Source organism: Leopardus geoffroyi, chromosome A2 (genome assembly GCF_018350155.1).
Source record: "Leopardus geoffroyi isolate Oge1 chromosome A2, O.geoffroyi_Oge1_pat1.0, whole genome shotgun sequence".
In the NCBI taxonomy this organism is placed as follows: Eukaryota; Metazoa; Chordata; class Mammalia; order Carnivora; family Felidae; genus Leopardus; species Leopardus geoffroyi.
In genome coordinates this window covers 47,134,929-47,153,424 of record NC_059331.1, presented here as the reverse complement: position 1 = coordinate 47,153,424, position 18,496 = coordinate 47,134,929, and the positions used below count along the sequence as shown (strand labels likewise).

Below are 18,496 nucleotides of genomic sequence, written 5' to 3'. Positions count from 1 at the left end.
AAAAAGAAAAGAATAAAAGAAAGAAAGAAAAAATGATTGCTTTTTCCTCGCAACACACCTGCAAGCCGGGGAAGAAAGCCTGTAGCGAGTCGATCCAAGTGTTCATCAGCTGCCCACTGAACATGTTCACATTGACGTAGAGCGGGGGGTCTCCTTCTCCTTCGTTACAGGCTTCCCGACTGGTGACCCAAGCAGAGCAGTCAAAGGTGAAAAGAGAGATTGCTGACAGAGCTCCAGCCCTACTCCAGCAGCCTTTACCTCAAATGGAATCAACGTTAACATGTTCCCCTACCTCATTCTTTAAACCTTTGGGAATCAACTGCCTCTACCTGTCCATACCAGGATCTAGCAGAAAGTAACAGGTGCCATAGGAAAGAAGTTCCAAAGTCAGCCAGTGTAACTTACCGGGGATTTCACTCTATATTGCAGAAAGCACTTGATATTCAGGCTTAAGAATACCACCACGTAATGTGGCATACGGCATGGGTCTTTGTTGGATTTGACCTGAGTGGGGAGGCCTAGTTACTTCTACACACACACACGAAGAGTCTCTTCTCTAATGAGGTCCTAAGCCAGCGGCCTGGAAGATCACATCAGAGCAAGATACTCACGGATTATTTCTCGATTTAGTTTGGGACTTCAAAAAGCAAAAAGGACTGAACCCTGGCAAAGTGGCCTCTTACTAAAACGCAGCACTCACGTAACGTATTCCTACAACAGCTTATACATTCCTACAACAGCTTTCTTATGGGTCTAAGAAAATCCTAGCATGCACAAACTCAGTAGCTATCACTTGCACCGGACATTTAATATACAAAAGCATACAAAGAAAGACCTAAGGGAGTGAGGTGACATCGGGGTAGAAGCCACTATAGCTTCAAATAGCACTTCTCTTCCGCCCTCCTGATTGTACAACTGGATAGTAGCAAATAATGGTGTTTGAAACAAACAGGGGTGGGGGAAGGGGGGCTCATAATTGTCCTTTCTCTCGTTAGGGATAAAGACCAATCCTAACAATTCTTTGGAAAGTAAAAGAACCAAAATAACTCAGGAATTGTCCTGTATTACAGCTCTATCTGCAATTAGAGCCACAGTGAAACACAGGCATAATGTCACTCCCTGTGGCAGCCAGTTTCCACGATGGCCCCAAAGATCCCCAACCCCTGGCAGTCACAAAGGTTCCCTTCCACACTGTACGAGAGTTGGTCTGTAGGACCTACAGAGCTGGATGGAAGTGTTGGTTTATCATTCCAAAATTAGGTCATGAAAGCACACTTTGGGTCTTTCTCTCTCAGATCACTCACTCTGGGGGAAGCCAGCTGCCATAGACCTGTCTACAAAGAGGTCCATGTGGCAAGGAGCTGTGAGCCAACAGCCAGTGAGGAATGGAAGCCTGCCAACCACCAGAGTGAGCCCAGAAGTGGGTCCTCCAGCCCCGACCGAGCCTTGACACGGCTACAGTCCCTGCCAATAGCCAGATGACAATCTTGTGAGACCCCAGATCCACCCCGTGGCTCCTGGCTCCCAGACCCTCAGAAACTGTGTGGGCTAATGTTTATTGTTCTAAGCCACTAAGTTCCGGGGTAATTATTATGGCACAGTAGAAAGCCAACACAGGCCTTCACCCTCGAATGTCTGACCAACAGCCAGGAAGTGCACGACTGAGGCAGAGACCAAAAGAGCCCGTAAATTCATGCTGAGAAAAGTAGGGGAGTTTCTGAATGCATTCTATTTGTTTCATAGAGCCAGAGAACAGATGTCAGGGACACACACCCTCTTCTTAAGTAGTTCTGAATACTCCGATATGCAGCATTAAACATTTCTAGGTCTTCTTTTTCTCCAAAGAGAATGTAAGACTTCAAGAGGTATTCATAGAAGGAGTCCAGTCCAGCACCCAAGCCGCTCTGCTTTCCGACCCAGTGGCCCGTCTGAATGTTCACCACGTTGCCTGCAAAAACAAACGAAGCCCACAGGGCCCAATTATCCTGGGGCGGCTCCCTCTCCAGGGTGCCCTTCTCCTCCAGCCCCATGTGCTTCAACACCCTCGTCCTTGGCAGAAAAGGGAAGGGATGAACATGTGGCCCTCACAGTTTTATTGGTCCCAGCAGCGGCACAGGCAGCCAGGAGATCTTTCTGAAAATACAGCGTTTAAACACTGGCACAAAAATGGGGAAAACACTGAAGGCAAAAGAAAAATAAGTTTGTCATTTTGCCTTTCCAGATTAACAGTGCATTTCAAATACCAAATGAGTGTTCAAAGCCTTTGACTCAGTACTGCCATTCCTGGGAATTTATCCTTAATGAAAAAAAAAATGTTTTTAAATAAAAGTATTATGTTGTTTTCAAGAATTATGAATTGTATGATTTACATTATCTGTAAAATGGGGGAAAAAAAAGAAAAAACAGAAAGAATCCAAGTGTCCAACACAGGAAGAGTTAATGAACTAGATGTAGATTTTAAAGACAGTAGCTATAAACACAAGGCAACAATTTGAAAACACCTGAACTGCCAAATGTGAGGCAGAATAAAATGTTTATTTATATTTTAAGTTGAAGGTATAAAAACCTTACAAATGCCAGGCTGAAAGGACCTATGGGAAATTCAAAGGGTGACAATTTGTGCTGACACCAGCCAATCATCTGGTGGTGGGGTGACAATTTGGGCAACTTTATTTCTACCATTGTTGTTAAATACAACAAATTCGTGGGGCGCCTGGGTGGCGCAGTCGGTTAAGCGTCCGACTTCAGCCAGGTCACGATCTCGCGGTCTGTGAGTTCGAGCCCCGCGTCGGGCTCTGGGCTGATGGCTCAGAGCCTGGAGCCTGTTTCCGATTCTGTGTCTCCCTCTCTCTCTGCCCCTCCCCCGTTCATGCTCTGTCTCTCTCTGTCCCAAAAATAAATAAACGTTGAAAAAAAAAAAAAAATACAACAAATTCGTAAATACATTTCAGAACTTAAGGAATAATCAAAAATCACTTTTAGGGCACCTTCACTTATAGGGCTCAGTCAGTGAAGCGTGCAACTCTTGACCTCGGGGTCATGAGTTCAATTCCCAAGCTAGGCATAGAGATTACTTTTAAAAAATCATTTTTAAAAAGGAGTGCTCTTATTAGGTATTTACCCAAAGGATACAAAAATGCTCCTTCAAAGGGATACATGCACCCCGATGTTTATAGGAGCACTATCAGCAATAGCCAAATTATGGAGAGAGCCCAAATGTCCACTGACTGATAAATGGATAAAGAAGATGTGGTATGTGCGTGTGTATATATATATACACATACACATATATATGGAGAGAGAGAGAGAGAGAGAGAGAGAGAGAGAGGGAGAGAGAGAGAGACTGTATTATGCTAAGTGAAATAAGTCAGAGAATGACAAATACCATATGATTTCACTCATAGTGGAATTCAAGAAACAAAACAGATGAACATATGGCAAGCGCAGGGACAGAAGAGAGGGAGACAAACCACAAGAGACTCTTAAATACAGAGAACCAACTGAAGATTGCTGCACGGAAGTAGGTAAGGGATGGGCTAATTGGGCGATGGACACTAAGGAGGGCACTTATGATGAGCACAGGGTGTTCTATGTAAGTGATGAGTCACTGAATTCTACTCCTAAAAGCAATATTGCATTGCATGTTAACTAACTAAAATTGAAATTTTAAAAAGGTTGGAGGAATAAATAAAAATAAAAAGGAGTGCTCTTGGAATGACATTGCATGGCTCTAGGAGAAGCAATCAAGTTACTTCTCAATGACACAAAAAAATTTTCTCAGTATAAGACAGTTTAAAATAAAATATTGGGGGCGCCTGGGTGGCGCAGTCGGTTAAGCGTCCGACTTCAGCCAGGTCACGATCTCGCGGTCCGTGAGTTTGAGCCCCGCGTCAGGCTCTGGGCTGATGGCTCAGAGCCTGGAGCCTGTTTCCAATTCTGTGTCTCCCTCTCTCTCTGCCCCTCCCCCGTTCATGCTCTGTCTCTCTCTGTCCCAAAAATAAATAAACGTTGAAAAAAAAATTTAAAAAAAATAAAAAAATAAAAAAAAAATAAAATAAAATATTGAATTAGCAAGAACTATTACTTACTGAGAATGAATGATGAGTCCATAGGTAATTATAATTCATTACACTTTCTCCCTATGACTGCATGTTTGAAACGTTCCATAATAATTTTTTTAAAGATTTTATTGTTAAATAATCTCTACACCAAACGTGGGGCTCAAACCTACAACCTTGAGATCGAGTCACACACTCTACTAAGTCAGTCAGGCACCCCTATAATAATTTTTTTTTTAAGTTTATTTACTTATTTTGAGAGTGTGTGCATGCACAAATGCGAGCATGAGTGGGGGAAGAGAGGGGGGAAGGAGAAGGGGAGAGAGAGAAAGAGAGAACGAACCCCGAGCAGGCTCCACACTGTCAGCAAGGAACCCAAAGTGGAACTCAAACTCCCCAGCCTGTAAGATCATGACCTGAGCCAAAATCAAGGGTCAGATGCTCAACAAACTGAGCCAGCCAGGTGGCCCCATAATTTTTCAAATAACATCTTGACCAAACATTCACAAAGGACGAAAAAAAAAACCAAAACACCTAATATAGGTTTAATCTGGCCTTTCAACCTCCTACCATGTGCCTAGATTTTTTTTAAAGGAGAAAGCCACTCTACCAGTAACTCTAAATCCCTCTATTTAGATTGAAACAATATAATCTGCCTTAGAGGCAGTTCTTACAGCATTTCCATTAACAATTATCTTCAAGTGGAATTGCCAAAGGATTCAAATCAGAAGGGAACCCTCAAACAGCAAAAGCATGATTCTTTCCCATTGAATGTTACAGCCTCCCTCTAAGCAGAAAGTCCCACAGAGAAACCGATACAGCAGACACAGAGGGCCGGTCTTTCTGAGGAGTCATTTGTCAGATTCGTGGTGCAAGACAGAAGGAGTGGAGAGGGGAGAGAGCCCCAGAGAAGAGGGAAGGAAAGGGGGTCGTAGGTACACAGTCCCAATGGCCTGAGAAGGTGCCACCACACCTAATAATCCTGTATCATTGCTCCGCAGGTTCCAAAGGGCTTTCACAGCACGTCTGGCCACCCACTCAAATGTAGAATCCCCCAGGAGTCGGCTCAGAATCCCAAATTCCACCAGGAGGGAACCAGCTCCTGCTGTGCAGGTCTCATTATTGCTGTCGGGAGGAACGCCAGTCTTCAGGTTCACCTGGGGACAGGAAGAGACAAAGGATTTGTGGCAAAACTTGAGGAACCCTCCAGGGCCAAAAGGCCAGGTCCCAGCCACCAATGACCCAAACTTGTTGCAGTGTGACTCAGCTCACCACTTTCCAGGTCACACCTACAAGACCATAAGAACACCACCACCTTGTTTTAGTAAGTCTTAGGGGCATCGTCACAATGCTATTCACTAACCCGTCTCTTCCCAGTGGGTTCTCTTCATGGTTACAGGGCACCAGGCTTTGGCATTAGAAACAAAGCTCTGTTGTGGAACCCCTTACAAAGTTTAAGTGACCTACTAGGAACTCACCCCTGCTCAGCAAACATAAACAAATTGCAGACTGGGAGAGAAAGGAGACACAGGGAGAATGTGACAGCCCGTTTCATCCCTGAGGCTCTGTGGTCCGGCAATTCTCTGCTGGTTACGTCAAAGGCTGACTCAATTCCCAAGGGAGTTCTGGGCTCAGCAAATCGGGTGCCACAAGCATATAATCTCATTCCAGATCTTGCATGTAAATCAGCAGCTAACTTGTTGGGCTGTGCAGGCTTTTATTTGAAAGATCCACGTGAAGCACTCCAAAGAACATTCACCAGGATCCTTACAATATACACATCAGAGTCTTTGGGGACATGTACTCAAGTCAGGAAGAAAGACAAATTCCCCATGCTATTCTGTAGCAGGGGATATAAACCTCACATGCAGAAGAATTTAAGAACACTGAGCACAGGAACATTAAGTTCTTTAAGAGAAAGATCAGGCATGTCACTGTGTGCCTGGCATACGGTAGGTGCTCAGTAAATGCTGAACAAACTAGAAAACATTTACATCGCATTTAGGGCCAAATTCTCTCTAGGACACAGCTTTCCTCTTCCGCATCACCTCCCTCCTTTCTCCAAATAAAATAATCAAAAGAGAGTTTTAGGGGCGCCTGGGTGGCTCAGTCGGCTGAGCGTCCGACTTCAGCTCAGGTCATGATCTCGTGGTCTATGAATTCGAGCGCCGCATCGGCCTCTGTGCTGACAGCTTGGAGCCGGAAGCCTGTTTCAGATTCTGTGTCTTCCTCTCCCTCGGCCCCTCCCCTGCTCATGCTCTGTCTCTCCCTGTCTCTCAAAAATAAATAAACATAAAAATTTTTTTTTTTTAAAAAGAGTTTCAATTCAGGAAGATGCTGAAACATCAAACTAGTCTACCTACCCGAGGATAGGGGATTCCTGTCTTGGTGTTTTCAAAAGCAGGGAGGAGCCGCACAGCCAGGTCATGAGCCATGTGCAACAATTCATTATCATAATCCTTAATTGTCATGTCACCAAAGGGCTGCTTGGAGTCAGTTATTATTCTGTGGGCAGAAAGGAGGCTTCCTAGGACCCTAGAAGACAAGATGACAAGAACACAAAAATAATAAAATCATGTTGCTCGTCAATGCACACAATCCAGTTCCAAGGGACAGAAGCAGCCTCAAATCCCTCGTGAATTCAGAGCGGCTGAGAATCAGAGAGACTGAATTTAATGGTTTCTTGAAGTTCTTTTCAGCCCTAATAATAAATAACCGATTCTTAGTTAACCACATTACTGCCCGGGAGAAAGAGAACCGTTCATCTGGGGCTTCCAAGAATAATCTCATGTAAAGTGAAAACTAATGGCTGGCAGTCTCAACCATCTCATCAGAAGAGAGTATACTAGCTGTCCTCAGAATAAACATTACCTTTCAATATGAATAAATTACTCTTGATTTCTCTCACATGGGGAACACAATTAACCATCTAAGAAACAGGAAAGGGCAAAACAACAAATACTAAGTCACTTTCCCTGTTTGGGCTGCCAAACAGCTCAGAAATCACCCAACTTCTGGTGAGGATGTGAGGTGAGGAAGAGAAGAAGGTGAGGAGGAGAAAATGACCTGCTCAGAGGCAAACGGCCACCAGCTGAGATCTACGTCCCTAAGAGCCAGGAATTCATGTACCACTCCGATGATCTCAAGTACATCGTGACGTGTTTCGACACAAACGGTTTTATAACTTTAACTTGAAATAAATGATACATCTAGAATGGTGTGCAGTAATATAATTTTCCAAAAGTTTAAATGAAATAGTAAAATAGTCACAACCTATCAACCTAAAAGAGACAAGAAACAAATCGGAGTGTGGAACACGGAGCGGGGGAGGGAGAGAGAAGAGGGAGTTGCATTAAGAGGGAAAAGGGGGAAATACACTCGAATGGTAAGCAGCGGTCCTCTGTGGGTGGTAGGTAAAATGGGAAACTTTCATTTCCGTCAGAAATACGTAGGGGTTTTCCTAGGACACGGCGAAGGAAGGAAACGAAAACAGACATGAAGTGCAACAGTGAAAATCTACATTAAAAGCACACCTAACTCCCACCTTCATTAAAGCTTAGGTGAGTCTTTCTTTTCAGCCCCAAACGTAATTACTTTGAAATGTCAAGGGTCCCACTGTTGATAAAGCTCAAAAGGAAGAGGAAAGATGGACACAGGGCTCATAAGGTCTCCAACGACTCTCTACCTGGATCTCACAGGGAAATCCTCGCAGGAATTTCTCTCCTTCCACACTTACAAAAGAAGTCTTCAATCCATCTTATATACTATTTTACCTTATTGTGGCCTCGAAGACTTGCACGGTGGAATCTTTGTCAAATGAAACTGTGTTGATCACCAACTTGACTGCTTTCTGGAACTCAGATGAATTTCCCATTATCTTTAAAAAGAGGAACACAAACTATTACCATAGCTTGTAATGGAACGAGGCTCCGAGAGGGCAGGAGCTGGACCACTTCACCTAAAAGTCTACACGGGGTTTCGCCACCCATGGGAGGAGCGGAAACACAAAAGGCAGAAAAAGCACAGTTGTCTCCTAGAACATATTCCATGACAGATGGCAACTCAAGAATCCGATCTCCGAATGGTAAAACTGTGAAGTAATTCCTCATGAACCACGAGTAGCCCTCGCTTTCCCACTCCACTCTCCCTCAAACTTCGGTCTGATCCGATTTAGCAAGCAAGGCGCCAGAGTTCCTAAAACTCTTAACACGAGTAAAAATAAATTCCAAAACTGAAGAAACAAAAATATAACTCTCCCGGTGCTCCTCAAATAAATCGGCAGCTTGGGGCTTGGCTCCCGGGAGACCAAAACATTGGGGAAAATGGACTTGTTGCCTGCTGTCCAGATGTCTAAACGCTTTGAGAACATGAAGCATTATCTTTTGGAGCACAGCATAAAACCAATGGCATCCAAAACACACAAACAAACAAATAATCAGCTCCATGTCCTTTTTAAAGAGTGATCTAAAATTACGATTTCTATTTTGGGTGCATGAATATGATCTCATGCTAAGCTGCTCTCTCCTATAGGAAGTGCAAATTGGGCATAAAATGTTACAGATTAACTAAACCAAAATGGTTTCATCCTGTTCAAAAATTCAGGACAATCCTGGTACTACAAGGACATCATCAGGACACACACACACAAAGGGAAAACAAAAAATTTCATCCAGATACTACTTCTTCCAAGTGTCCCTTACTTCCCAGTATTTATTGGTCCAGCTCATCTTTTTGCCCCTTCTTCGTTGTTATTTCACTGTAAACAGGCAGATCGAGTACAGGCGTTTCTTTCCTGACTTTTAGTTCTTTCTTTTTAAAAGATTATGCAATAATGCCACAAGTTGCAGTCAGTGGTCAGGGGATTGCTATCATCTGAATGTTTCCACAGCACATCTGTTAGAGCCTATTAAAATGTTAGCAAGAGATCAAGAAACCCTCAACTGAAGTAACACCTGAAAAATAAGCCTAAAGTGCTAGCACACTCAACACCGGATATTCTACAATGAAAACCACAGAAGTGGCTTTGTTTCCTTACAGATGTTCACCAGCAACAATATCTGTTAGCACCTGCAGAGGCTGATACGATCTCAGATCAAGTGGAGCATGGTGAAGAAAGCCAGTGACTTTCAATTACATACTCTAATTTACCCTTTTAGGCAGCTACAGAACAGAGTAAGCAGGCTATGAAATCATTCACTCGGGCTTAAGAAAATGTGGGTTGGAAAGAAAGAGTTAAATCAGTTTCTTTACTGAAGAACTTCTCAGAGCCTCTGAAAGGCTGGTGTATGTTGTGGTTCTCCAACAGTAGGACAGGCATGAAGAATTTCTCAAGTTCGTTTGAGAAAGCAACTCTTCCTTCAGGGAAAACACCCTTGAAAATGGTGTTGGGAAATGCTGGCTTTGTAGGAATTCATTCTTTGAACACATATTTGCACTCCTACTATGTATCAGACACATGAGGTGTGGAAAGGACAACGAGTAATAGAGATGAGGTCTCTGTACTTAATGAGCACGGCAGGAGGATAAAAAGACACAACAGGCCAAAAAAGAGGGGTCAGGGAGAAGAGATGTTATGCCTTTCATAACATATCTGAGTTTTGGGACTCTGTTTTAACCAACGCCTATGGTCTGAGTCAGCCTCTGGTATATGCGGCAAGTTAATTCCAATTAGGCTGAGCATACTTGTCTGGGCACGTTGTGATCATGGATGACGGATGACTGAAGCACAGCAGCAAGAACCCCAGAGAGACTGGGAAACCAAAAGTGCTATGCAATCACAGCCTGGCAGAATGAAAGCCCACAGTCCCCGCAGACCCCGGGCCTGTGAGGATGCAGAGCAATCACTCAAGCTCTTCCCATGTTCTGGTGATTCTTCTGCCAACAAGACACTGGGCAGCTGTAACGCAAACTTAGCTAGCATGACCCACTTCTAACCCCTGACAGCTTTAAATTCTTCTCAGGGACGTCCAAACAGACAAGAGTACGTTGTTAAATGCAGTATTTGGGCTCGACTATGGTAAGAATTCTCTAATGGTAAAGCCGTGCAGGACAATGACGAGGAGCAAAGAGGTTGTGAAATCACCTTGATCAAGGAGGTTTTAACATACTGTTCTGGAAGACAGCCTCTTGGAAGCAAAGAACCAAGAAGCAGACCAGGCACACGACACAGCCCAATGGTTAAGTACCATGCCACAGTGCCATCCTGCTTTCAGTGTGCTTCTGCAGATCCACTCAAAAAGCTCCAGTTCCCCAGACTCCGCGAAGGAAACAGGGGATGAGGGGGTGAAGGCGGCACCCAAGCTGGCAGCCCAAATGTGGAGTAGGGAGTGTCTACAAACTACGGAGTCCCACATAGGAGAGGAGCATTTCTAGGGGTCTCACGCAGGGGCTGGGACCAGGGCCCAGGACACACACAAGGGGACCGAGTAGCTGAATGCTATCTCAGGGGCCCTACCCACCCTGAGCTTATCTTTTACTTCTGAAATCTTAACTACAGTAACTGTCAACTTTAATGGAATGCTCCATTGCTCCTTTATGGAATAAAACAGTGGGAAACTGGGAGAAAAACAAAATAATCATACTTTCTTCTCCATTTTTTTTAGGGGAATCACATTTCTGTCCCTTTAACCCTGAATGCTTTTCTTGCTCTCAGCATTAAGGTCATTAAAATAAACAATGGCTATCAAAGCTATGAATACATTTTGAATATCAGGTTTCCTGGAATTCCCTCGATGGTGGAAACTAGGGGTATGCAACTCCAAAATGTCTTAATTAATTACAAAAATAATAACAAGCCTACACACTTACTGCAAGCGTATCCAATGCATCAACAAGAGTCAATGAATAATTCCCTAGGACATCATTGATGTTCAGATTTGAACTGAAAAAGAAACAAAATTAAAATTAAACAAAGGTACTTTATTTTAAAAGAGAAAAAGGGCAATAAAACTAAACATCCATTAGAAACTAAAACTGCTAGAAACTCTCATTTATTCAGGGCCGATTACAGGTGGATCAGTATGGCAACAGTCTTTCCATCTCATAAGTGACCCTTTCTATGGTGTCTGTAAGTAGACTCAACTCACAGAATAGATGCACCCTTAATGCTACTGAGGAAACATGCAACAGGAAGTCAGGAGACGGTGAACCAGAATCGTGTGCCCTGAGACACAGTTTTATCACCACAAATCATGTCTCTGACCAGCTTCAAAAAGCTCTGATTTCAAAATCATTGTTAACGAAACTAGGAAGACCCTGTCATGTGACCTTAAATATAGAAATCAGACACTCCAGCAGGTTACACACAAAGAGAAGTAAATACCTTCAGTTATATTCCCATTATCACCACAGTGCTTTGGTTGGGGGAATAAATTAACCTCTTGATCTCATTTTCTCATTATCATTCATTCAACCAATGAAACCCCATCACCTCCACCCATTCTGAGGAGACGAGCCACGGTGGGACTTGTCTGCCGCACTCCTCCTGCCCCCATAGTCAACAATGATTTCCCTTCCTGGAGCAATCTTAAGACACTGCCTTCAGGCCTGCAGGGAAAGTAAAGCTCCCCAGTCACTCAGACTACTCCTTGTAACACTGAAAACGATGACAAGGACAACGAAAACATCTGGGAAGGGCAAGGACGGAGAAACAGTGCAGCTTGACAAATTCCAGGGACTTCAGTCATTCTTCTCTCTCCTTCCCACCAGCCCCAAGAGTAACTGCAGAAGCCTGAAAAGGCTGGAGTAAGGAGAAATGGGACAGCTGTTTAAAGGTTACTTTTATTGGGGCACCTGGGTGGCTCAGTCAGTTAAGCATCCCACTTCAGCTCAGGTCGTCATCTCATGGTTTGTGGGTTCAAGCCCCACATCAGGTTCTATGCTGACAGCTCGAAACCTGGAGCCTACTTCAGATTCTGTGTCTCCCTTGCTCTCTGCCCCTCGCCCGCACTCACTCACTCTAGCACTCTCTCAAAAAATGAACATTAAAAAAATTTTTTAATAAAAGTTTTAAAAAGGTTACTTTTATTAAAGACCAAAGTGAAAAGCCCGAGTTTCATCTTTGACAACAGATTCACCGAAACTCAGACATCTTGCAGCACGTCCCAGGCCACCGTAGCTACTCCCTCAGTCACACCTACGGGACCTGGTCTCACTTCCCCTGTCCTGGATGGCTCGCTACGCTCTCTGAAAATGTACCCTCCAGCGTGCCCTGGTCGGCGTCAGTGGCCTTACACGAAGCAGGCACACACAGCTTTGACACTTCACATCTGATCTCACGTGAGCCTTCCACTCGCTTTGTTATATGCTGTTACCCCACTAAATCTAGGACAAAGAATTTAGAGCTAACTTTTAGATACACTTTTGAAAACAAGCCATACAGAACGGGCTATCTAGTAACCAGGGTTATCTTGCCCCTTACAAGCCACGAGGCCAGCACACCGCATGGCTGAAAAACTGCACCTGCTTCTTCTATTTGTAGATTCTTTCTAAATATGTTCATGTAATTCCAAAAGGTCCTCTAAAGACAAGAGCTGTGGGGTAAAAATAAGCACTTCAAGGGCAGTGCCAGCAAGAAAACATACAGGAAATGTCGAAAGTTGGAGGAGAAGGTCAAAGTAGACAGGAAGATCCTAGTGCTTAATTCTGCCAATTCAAGAACATCCTGTTGGGTTTAAATATTTAACTTCATTGCTCTACTGCTCAGAAACAAAGAGTGGGTTCCAACACCCACCTCATTAGAAAATAGTTCCTTCACCACTTAGCATCCAAACTACGTGTGTGAAAGAAACACACCCTCTCCTGAGCTATACCCTCATCTGGGGCCAACACCACTCTTTCCACCTACACAGGTCGGTGGAAGGTGTTACTAACTTCGATCACTGCACTCCTTCATGTGTTTTGTAGCACTTTTCCTTTTAGGCTAATAACTAAAATGGACCCAATTTCATCCTACTTCTCAATACAGTGCCCAAGCAGTCACTAACAATTAACAGTTATAAGAAATGCCACAGTAAAAGAAAATAAATATTTGGAATAATGGACTTGGTTCCTTCTCTCCACTCAGACAAATCCCCCTAAAGGATTTGGCTGAAAAATCTAAGGTGTTCATTAAAACACTTTTAATTATTTCCTACCGAGTAATTGCTATACAGTCTTTAAAATATGCCAAAATAGAAAAGGAAGAGGAGTGAGAAGGGAAATGTAGACTCCATAGAACACTCTTGGCCTAACAGCACCATATTACTGTGATTCCACTTACACCAGCCCAGTATGTAAGACTGTGGTCTTGCTCTTTGTAGGTATTCTTGACCAATGGCCAGCCTGACTTCATATCTGCTAAGTGTCTCAAGCCAAGAACTCAATCTTCTAGTACAAGGCTAGGCTCACAAGTACACATCTTTCCACATAACCAGCTGGCTGAACCATGATGACCCAGAATTAAACTCTCCACTTAATTTATTTACCATGTGTGACTGTTCATGACATTTGCCCCACTGTGAACTTTTTTAAATATTTATTTATTTTTGAGAGACAGAGAGAGACAGAGTGTGAGTGGGAGAGTAGCAAGAAGACTGAGACAGAATCTGAAGCAGGCTCCAGGCTCTGAGCTGTCAGCACAGAGCCCGACACAGGGCTTGAACCCATGAACCATGAGAGCATGACCTGAGCCAAAGTCAGACACTTAACTGACTGAGCCACCCAGGCAATCCCACCCTACTGTGAATTCTTAAGGTTCTTATCACCCCAAAACAGAGATAGAGGAGAAAACTACACCTTTGACAGAAAATTTTTGATGACGTAACTGACAAAATCAAACATATGTTTAAAAAAAAAAAATTCCCACATACACTTAACCTGTACCAGCTGTTCAGAAATATACCTGGTGCTGGGTAGACACAGAGGTAATACAAGAAACAGTCTCTGTGTCAAGGGATTGATAATCTGGGAAGACAAGACAAAGGGAAAGGAAGGTGAATACATAATTCTCAAGTGATGTTAAAATGTGGAACAGCAGCTTAAAGAAAAGGAACTGAAAGGAGAACCGAGTAAATCAAAGAAAATTGTCTTCAAAAGTTCAATGGCGTCATAGAAAAAGTCTTAGGCCCGAGTTGTGTAGTGGGACAGGATTTTAGAAAGAAAGAAGAATGCAGAGGAGGCCATCTTAAGCTTGGTTGCTGAGGAATGGGTTGGTTTGGGGGCCAATACTGGTTGGGGTGGTTCACAGGAGATTTGCTTTTTTACTTGAACAGCAACTTGGCTGGGGAGGACGCAAAGAAGGGTCACGTGCCCAAGGCCAGAACTATCGTTATTATTCACAAGGTTACAAAAAATAGAACATTCAAATTCACTTGAGGAAACTTTTGAATTTGGATCCTCCAACCCAAATTGGGGATATGAGAGTGACTGACTTTGCATAGTCATCTGTAGCTGAACAGAAAGATTTTCTATTTTAAAGCGTTCGGGTTTCATTTACTTCATGTTAAACCCTCACCCTATTTATAGTTAAACATGACGGGCAAGATATGCCTCAGGTAAATGTGACTAGAAAGAAAAGATACACACATTGAGCACCCATATTTTGTTTCTGTACTTTTTGCATAACATTCTAATGGCTTTGTCACTCTATATTTTAAATGTATCATTAGAATACGCTTGAAAACAATTATTAGAATACATTTGATTTTTTTAAATCTGAAAAATTTTTATTGCAGGTTATTTACTTGGGGGATATAAACTATCCTATTGTTTCAGAGCCAGAATGCCAAAACTCTGGTTCTAAACTTTCTTCGAAAATACTAGTCTGCGGGTGCCTGGCTGGCTCAGTAGGTACACCATGTGACCCTTGATCTCAAGGTTGTGAGTTTGCAACCCATGATGGGTGCAGAGGTTACTTAAAAAAAAAAAAAAAAAAAAATCTCGGAATGCCTGGGTGGCTCAGTTGGTTGAGCGTCCAACTCTTGATTTTGGCTCAGTTCATGATATCAGGGTTCATGGGTTTGAGCCCCATATTGGGCTCCGCACTGACAGCATGGAGCCTGCTTGGGATTCCCTCACTCCCTCACTCCCTCCCTCCCTGCCCCTCCCCTGCTCATGCTCTCTCTCTCTCTCTCTCTCAAAAATAAATAAATAAGCTATAAAAAGCATTAAATAAAATCTTTTTTAAAAAAATATATGATTTAAAAAAGAAGAAAAGAAAATACTAGTCTGAAAGGAGTTAAGTTAAAGAAAGGGGAGTAAAAAAATTAACCTTTCCACTCCTTGGAAGCAGCCAATGTGAGGATCTACTCAAGATCACCATAACACCAGAATTCTTTCATCTCCTCAAAGACATCAAAGGTTTATCAACCAAAAGGTTTACTAACCTCTGGGCATGACCCTTCCCAAATGCCACCCCCTCGACATTTCAAACTCCATCTTTCCAACAGCAATATATCTGTCTCAAAGCAACCTGACCTCAGTTTACCCACACTGCCACTACACAATCAAACCAAGACACTCATCAGCAGACTTAGTCTGAAACAAAGGCCTAGGCCACCCGGAACTACCACAGGGCCCAGCAGGGTAATCAACCAACACGTCACGTTGCTGGAGAGGGGCTCCAACTCCCCAAAGGGTTCCCAAGGTTCATTAAGAAAAGCATCCAAATGTCATCAGCTAACTCTCCAGACCACCATATTCCCAACTGAAAGTGTGATCACAAGCACTCATCAAACCGTTTCCTTAGGTCCTTGCCATAAAAGAAAATCTGAGGAAAAAGTCTTCGAGAGAGAATAAGGGCACTTACTGAAAGTATTCTCTCCCTTCCTGTAATACCATGAGCATTAGCATGCAATCAAGATCCAAAATATGTACACACACTTTGATTTCAACTATGTAAAAAATGTGTAGGCATATGAGCAGGAGCTGGCAAGGAAAAACAAATTAAATGTCTGGTGGGGTTTTAGGCTTTTTCATTTTTTCAAATTTTAATGTTTTTTTTTCCTCCAACAATAAAAAATGAAATTAACAGAAAATACACAGGCATAAAGCCTGGTACAATTAAATACCAACAAACGACTCCTTACTTTCCAAACATCTGGAAAGGCCCAGCAATTTTTTTTCAAAACTTAAGAAAATTTTTTCTCAAAAAAAAATTAAGATAGAAGATATTTATATGCATAAAGCCTGATCTAGTGAAGCAAGAAAAATAACTCATCAGTTTCCTGCAATTTTAGAAAGGTACAGTCCCTTGAAAGTAGCCTGGAATGTGCCCTTACATCACTGAAACTCATGCTCCTCAAACTGTCATTTAAAATATGACTTTGGAGATAACCAAACCATTTTTTAAAACCCTTCAATCCTTTTAGTATACAGGCTTCCTTTTCAGAACTTAAGGATCGGACTCGTTTTCCCCAGGTGAAGGAAAGTACATCCCCCAGAAGTGCAAAGCCACCCCCAGGATGTGGGGCCAGGACACTGAGCAGCTCCTCTGGTCCACCCTCACCACACAGAGGAAGGTAGTCACCAATGTGGTCTAACAGGGTCAGTGACAAAGCACACCCATTCCCTCCAGGTGGAAGGTCCTCAGCTGAGTGTGCTGTCCTCTCGGACTCTGATGTCAACAGCAGTGACCCTGGAAGCTTGGCCTCCACAGACAAGGCTGGTGGAAAGGAACACTGGCTGAACTTCCGTGACAACCTTGCCACTAGAGGGGAGGAATTTATGGGACAGATAAAGGTGTCAGTCAATTCTGCAGCCAGGGAATCACAGCCTGAGTATCAGGACCCAAATCTCAGCTAGATAGCCTCTCTCCCTCCCTCCCTCTCCCTCTCTTTCCCTTTCATGTAAGTATCCTCAGCCTAAGAAGCAGCCCCTGTACATGAAGGAGAAAGGTTGTAACCCCGCTCTGCCTCGCACTCATTACCTGGCTTTAGGCAAGTCCTTTCCCAGAATCAACTCTCGAATTTTTATACAGAAAAGCCAGGGATGCGAGCAGGTGCGGGGAAATAAGGGCTTGTTTCGAAACTGCGTTTTTACACGGGATTTCATTTTAATTATATATTCATCTGGAGAAGGAGTTGGAGATGAGAGTCAAAAGCCCCCGAAGCTACCCCTTGGTACTGCCACTGTCCCTTCCGGTCTCTGAGCCTCAATTTCCCCATCTGTAAAAGAGACTGAGCTGGACAGCTGTGCTGTAACTGACATTCCGGGAGAATCGAGGAAGAGGACAGCCACGGACCCATCCACAACCCCACCAAGCCCAGGGGGACCTCCAGGGGGGTCGGGCCAAGGCCCCAGGTGGGCGGGTGTGGCCCGCTGGACCCTAAACGCTATGGCATCCCTTGGGGAACCCGGAGGACGCAAGGAAGCGCGTGGTGCGCGCGGCCCGGGGCGTCGGGCCAGCGCCGGCTACTCACGGGTCCCCGCGGTCCGGCCCTCGGCCGCGGCAGTGGATGGGGTTGAGCTCGTCCTGGGGAAAGGCATGCGCCATGTAGTTGTCGTAGCCGAAGACGAACATGCCCCGCGCCAGGTCGCGCATCTGGGCGCGCAGCTGGGGCGGGAAGGCGCCGCTGTAGCGCTTCTCGTACTCGTCCGGGCCGCGGCCCCGGCCACCCAGCACGTAGCCCCAGTGGGCCGGGCCGCACATGCCTGGCCCGGGCCGCCGCGGAGCCCGCCGCCGCCCCGCCGCCGCCCCGGGGACCGGCGGCTGCAGCCACGACGGCCCCGACGGGCCCGCGGGCCCTAAGGCAGGAGAGACGGGGCCGTCGGGGGCCCTCAGGCGCTGGAAGCCGAAGCTGAGCGGAAAACGCTGGTAGAAGCCCATGCTGGGCCCCAGCCCGAAGACGAGCCACAGCACTCCATGGAGGCCAAGCCGGAGGAGCACCAGCCCCAGGACGAGCGCTCGCCATTGCATGGTCGCGCGGGCGCCGCGGGCATTATTTTAAAGCGCGGGGGGCCTCCCCCGCGGACCACCGCACCCCGCACCCGCCCGTAGCCCCGCTCACTTCCCCTTTAAGGAACTCCCCCGTGACGCACCAGGAACCGGGCCATTGTCCCCCACCCCCAGTCCCTCGGGCCGGCCGGCCGGGCCCCGCGTTCGCCCGCCCAGTCGCCCGGGATTGGCCCGGCCCGGCCCGGCCTCGTGGGGCGCGGCCGGGGACTCCCTCCCGCGCCATAGGCCGCCCAGACTTCCGCAGCGCCGCGAGGCCCCGCCCCATCTTCCTGCCCCGCCCTCTGGACCCCGCCCCTGCCTCCGCCCCGCCCCCTGGGCGGTCGGAGCCCAGAAGGGCTGGCGTGGCGAGTAGGGGCCGCTCGGGCTACTAGCGAGGAAACTTCCAGCCAATGGGAGAGCGGCACGGCTGCACCAGCCGGACGCCGGACGGAGACGGGGCTCCCCGACCGCCCGGCTTAGGGTAGTGTGTGTCTCCCGCCTAGCTGGGCCTGGAGAAAGCCACTCC

The 18,496-nt window shown here is 45.4% G+C and overlaps 1 protein-coding gene across 1 annotated transcript in view; it reads right to left on the bottom strand.

The window, feature by feature from the left end:
- EDEM1 (ER degradation enhancing alpha-mannosidase like protein 1) overlaps window positions 1-18,101 on the bottom strand; it is a 30,246-nt gene extending 12,145 nt beyond the window's left edge. The window contains exons 1-7 of the mRNA XM_045493617.1: window positions 17,456-18,101; window positions 10,866-10,938; window positions 7,832-7,935; window positions 6,422-6,593; window positions 5,032-5,215; window positions 1,774-1,948; window positions 59-179 (exon numbers count right to left, since the gene is read on the bottom strand). Coding sequence (XP_045349573.1) covers window positions 59-179; window positions 1,774-1,948; window positions 5,032-5,215; window positions 6,422-6,593; window positions 7,832-7,935; window positions 10,866-10,938; window positions 17,456-17,952 — 1,326 coding nt within the window. The 5' untranslated portion in view covers window positions 17,953-18,101. The remainder of the gene's footprint in view (window positions 1-58; window positions 180-1,773; window positions 1,949-5,031; window positions 5,216-6,421; window positions 6,594-7,831; window positions 7,936-10,865; window positions 10,939-17,455) is intronic.
- Window positions 18,102-18,496: the final 395 nt, after the last annotated feature.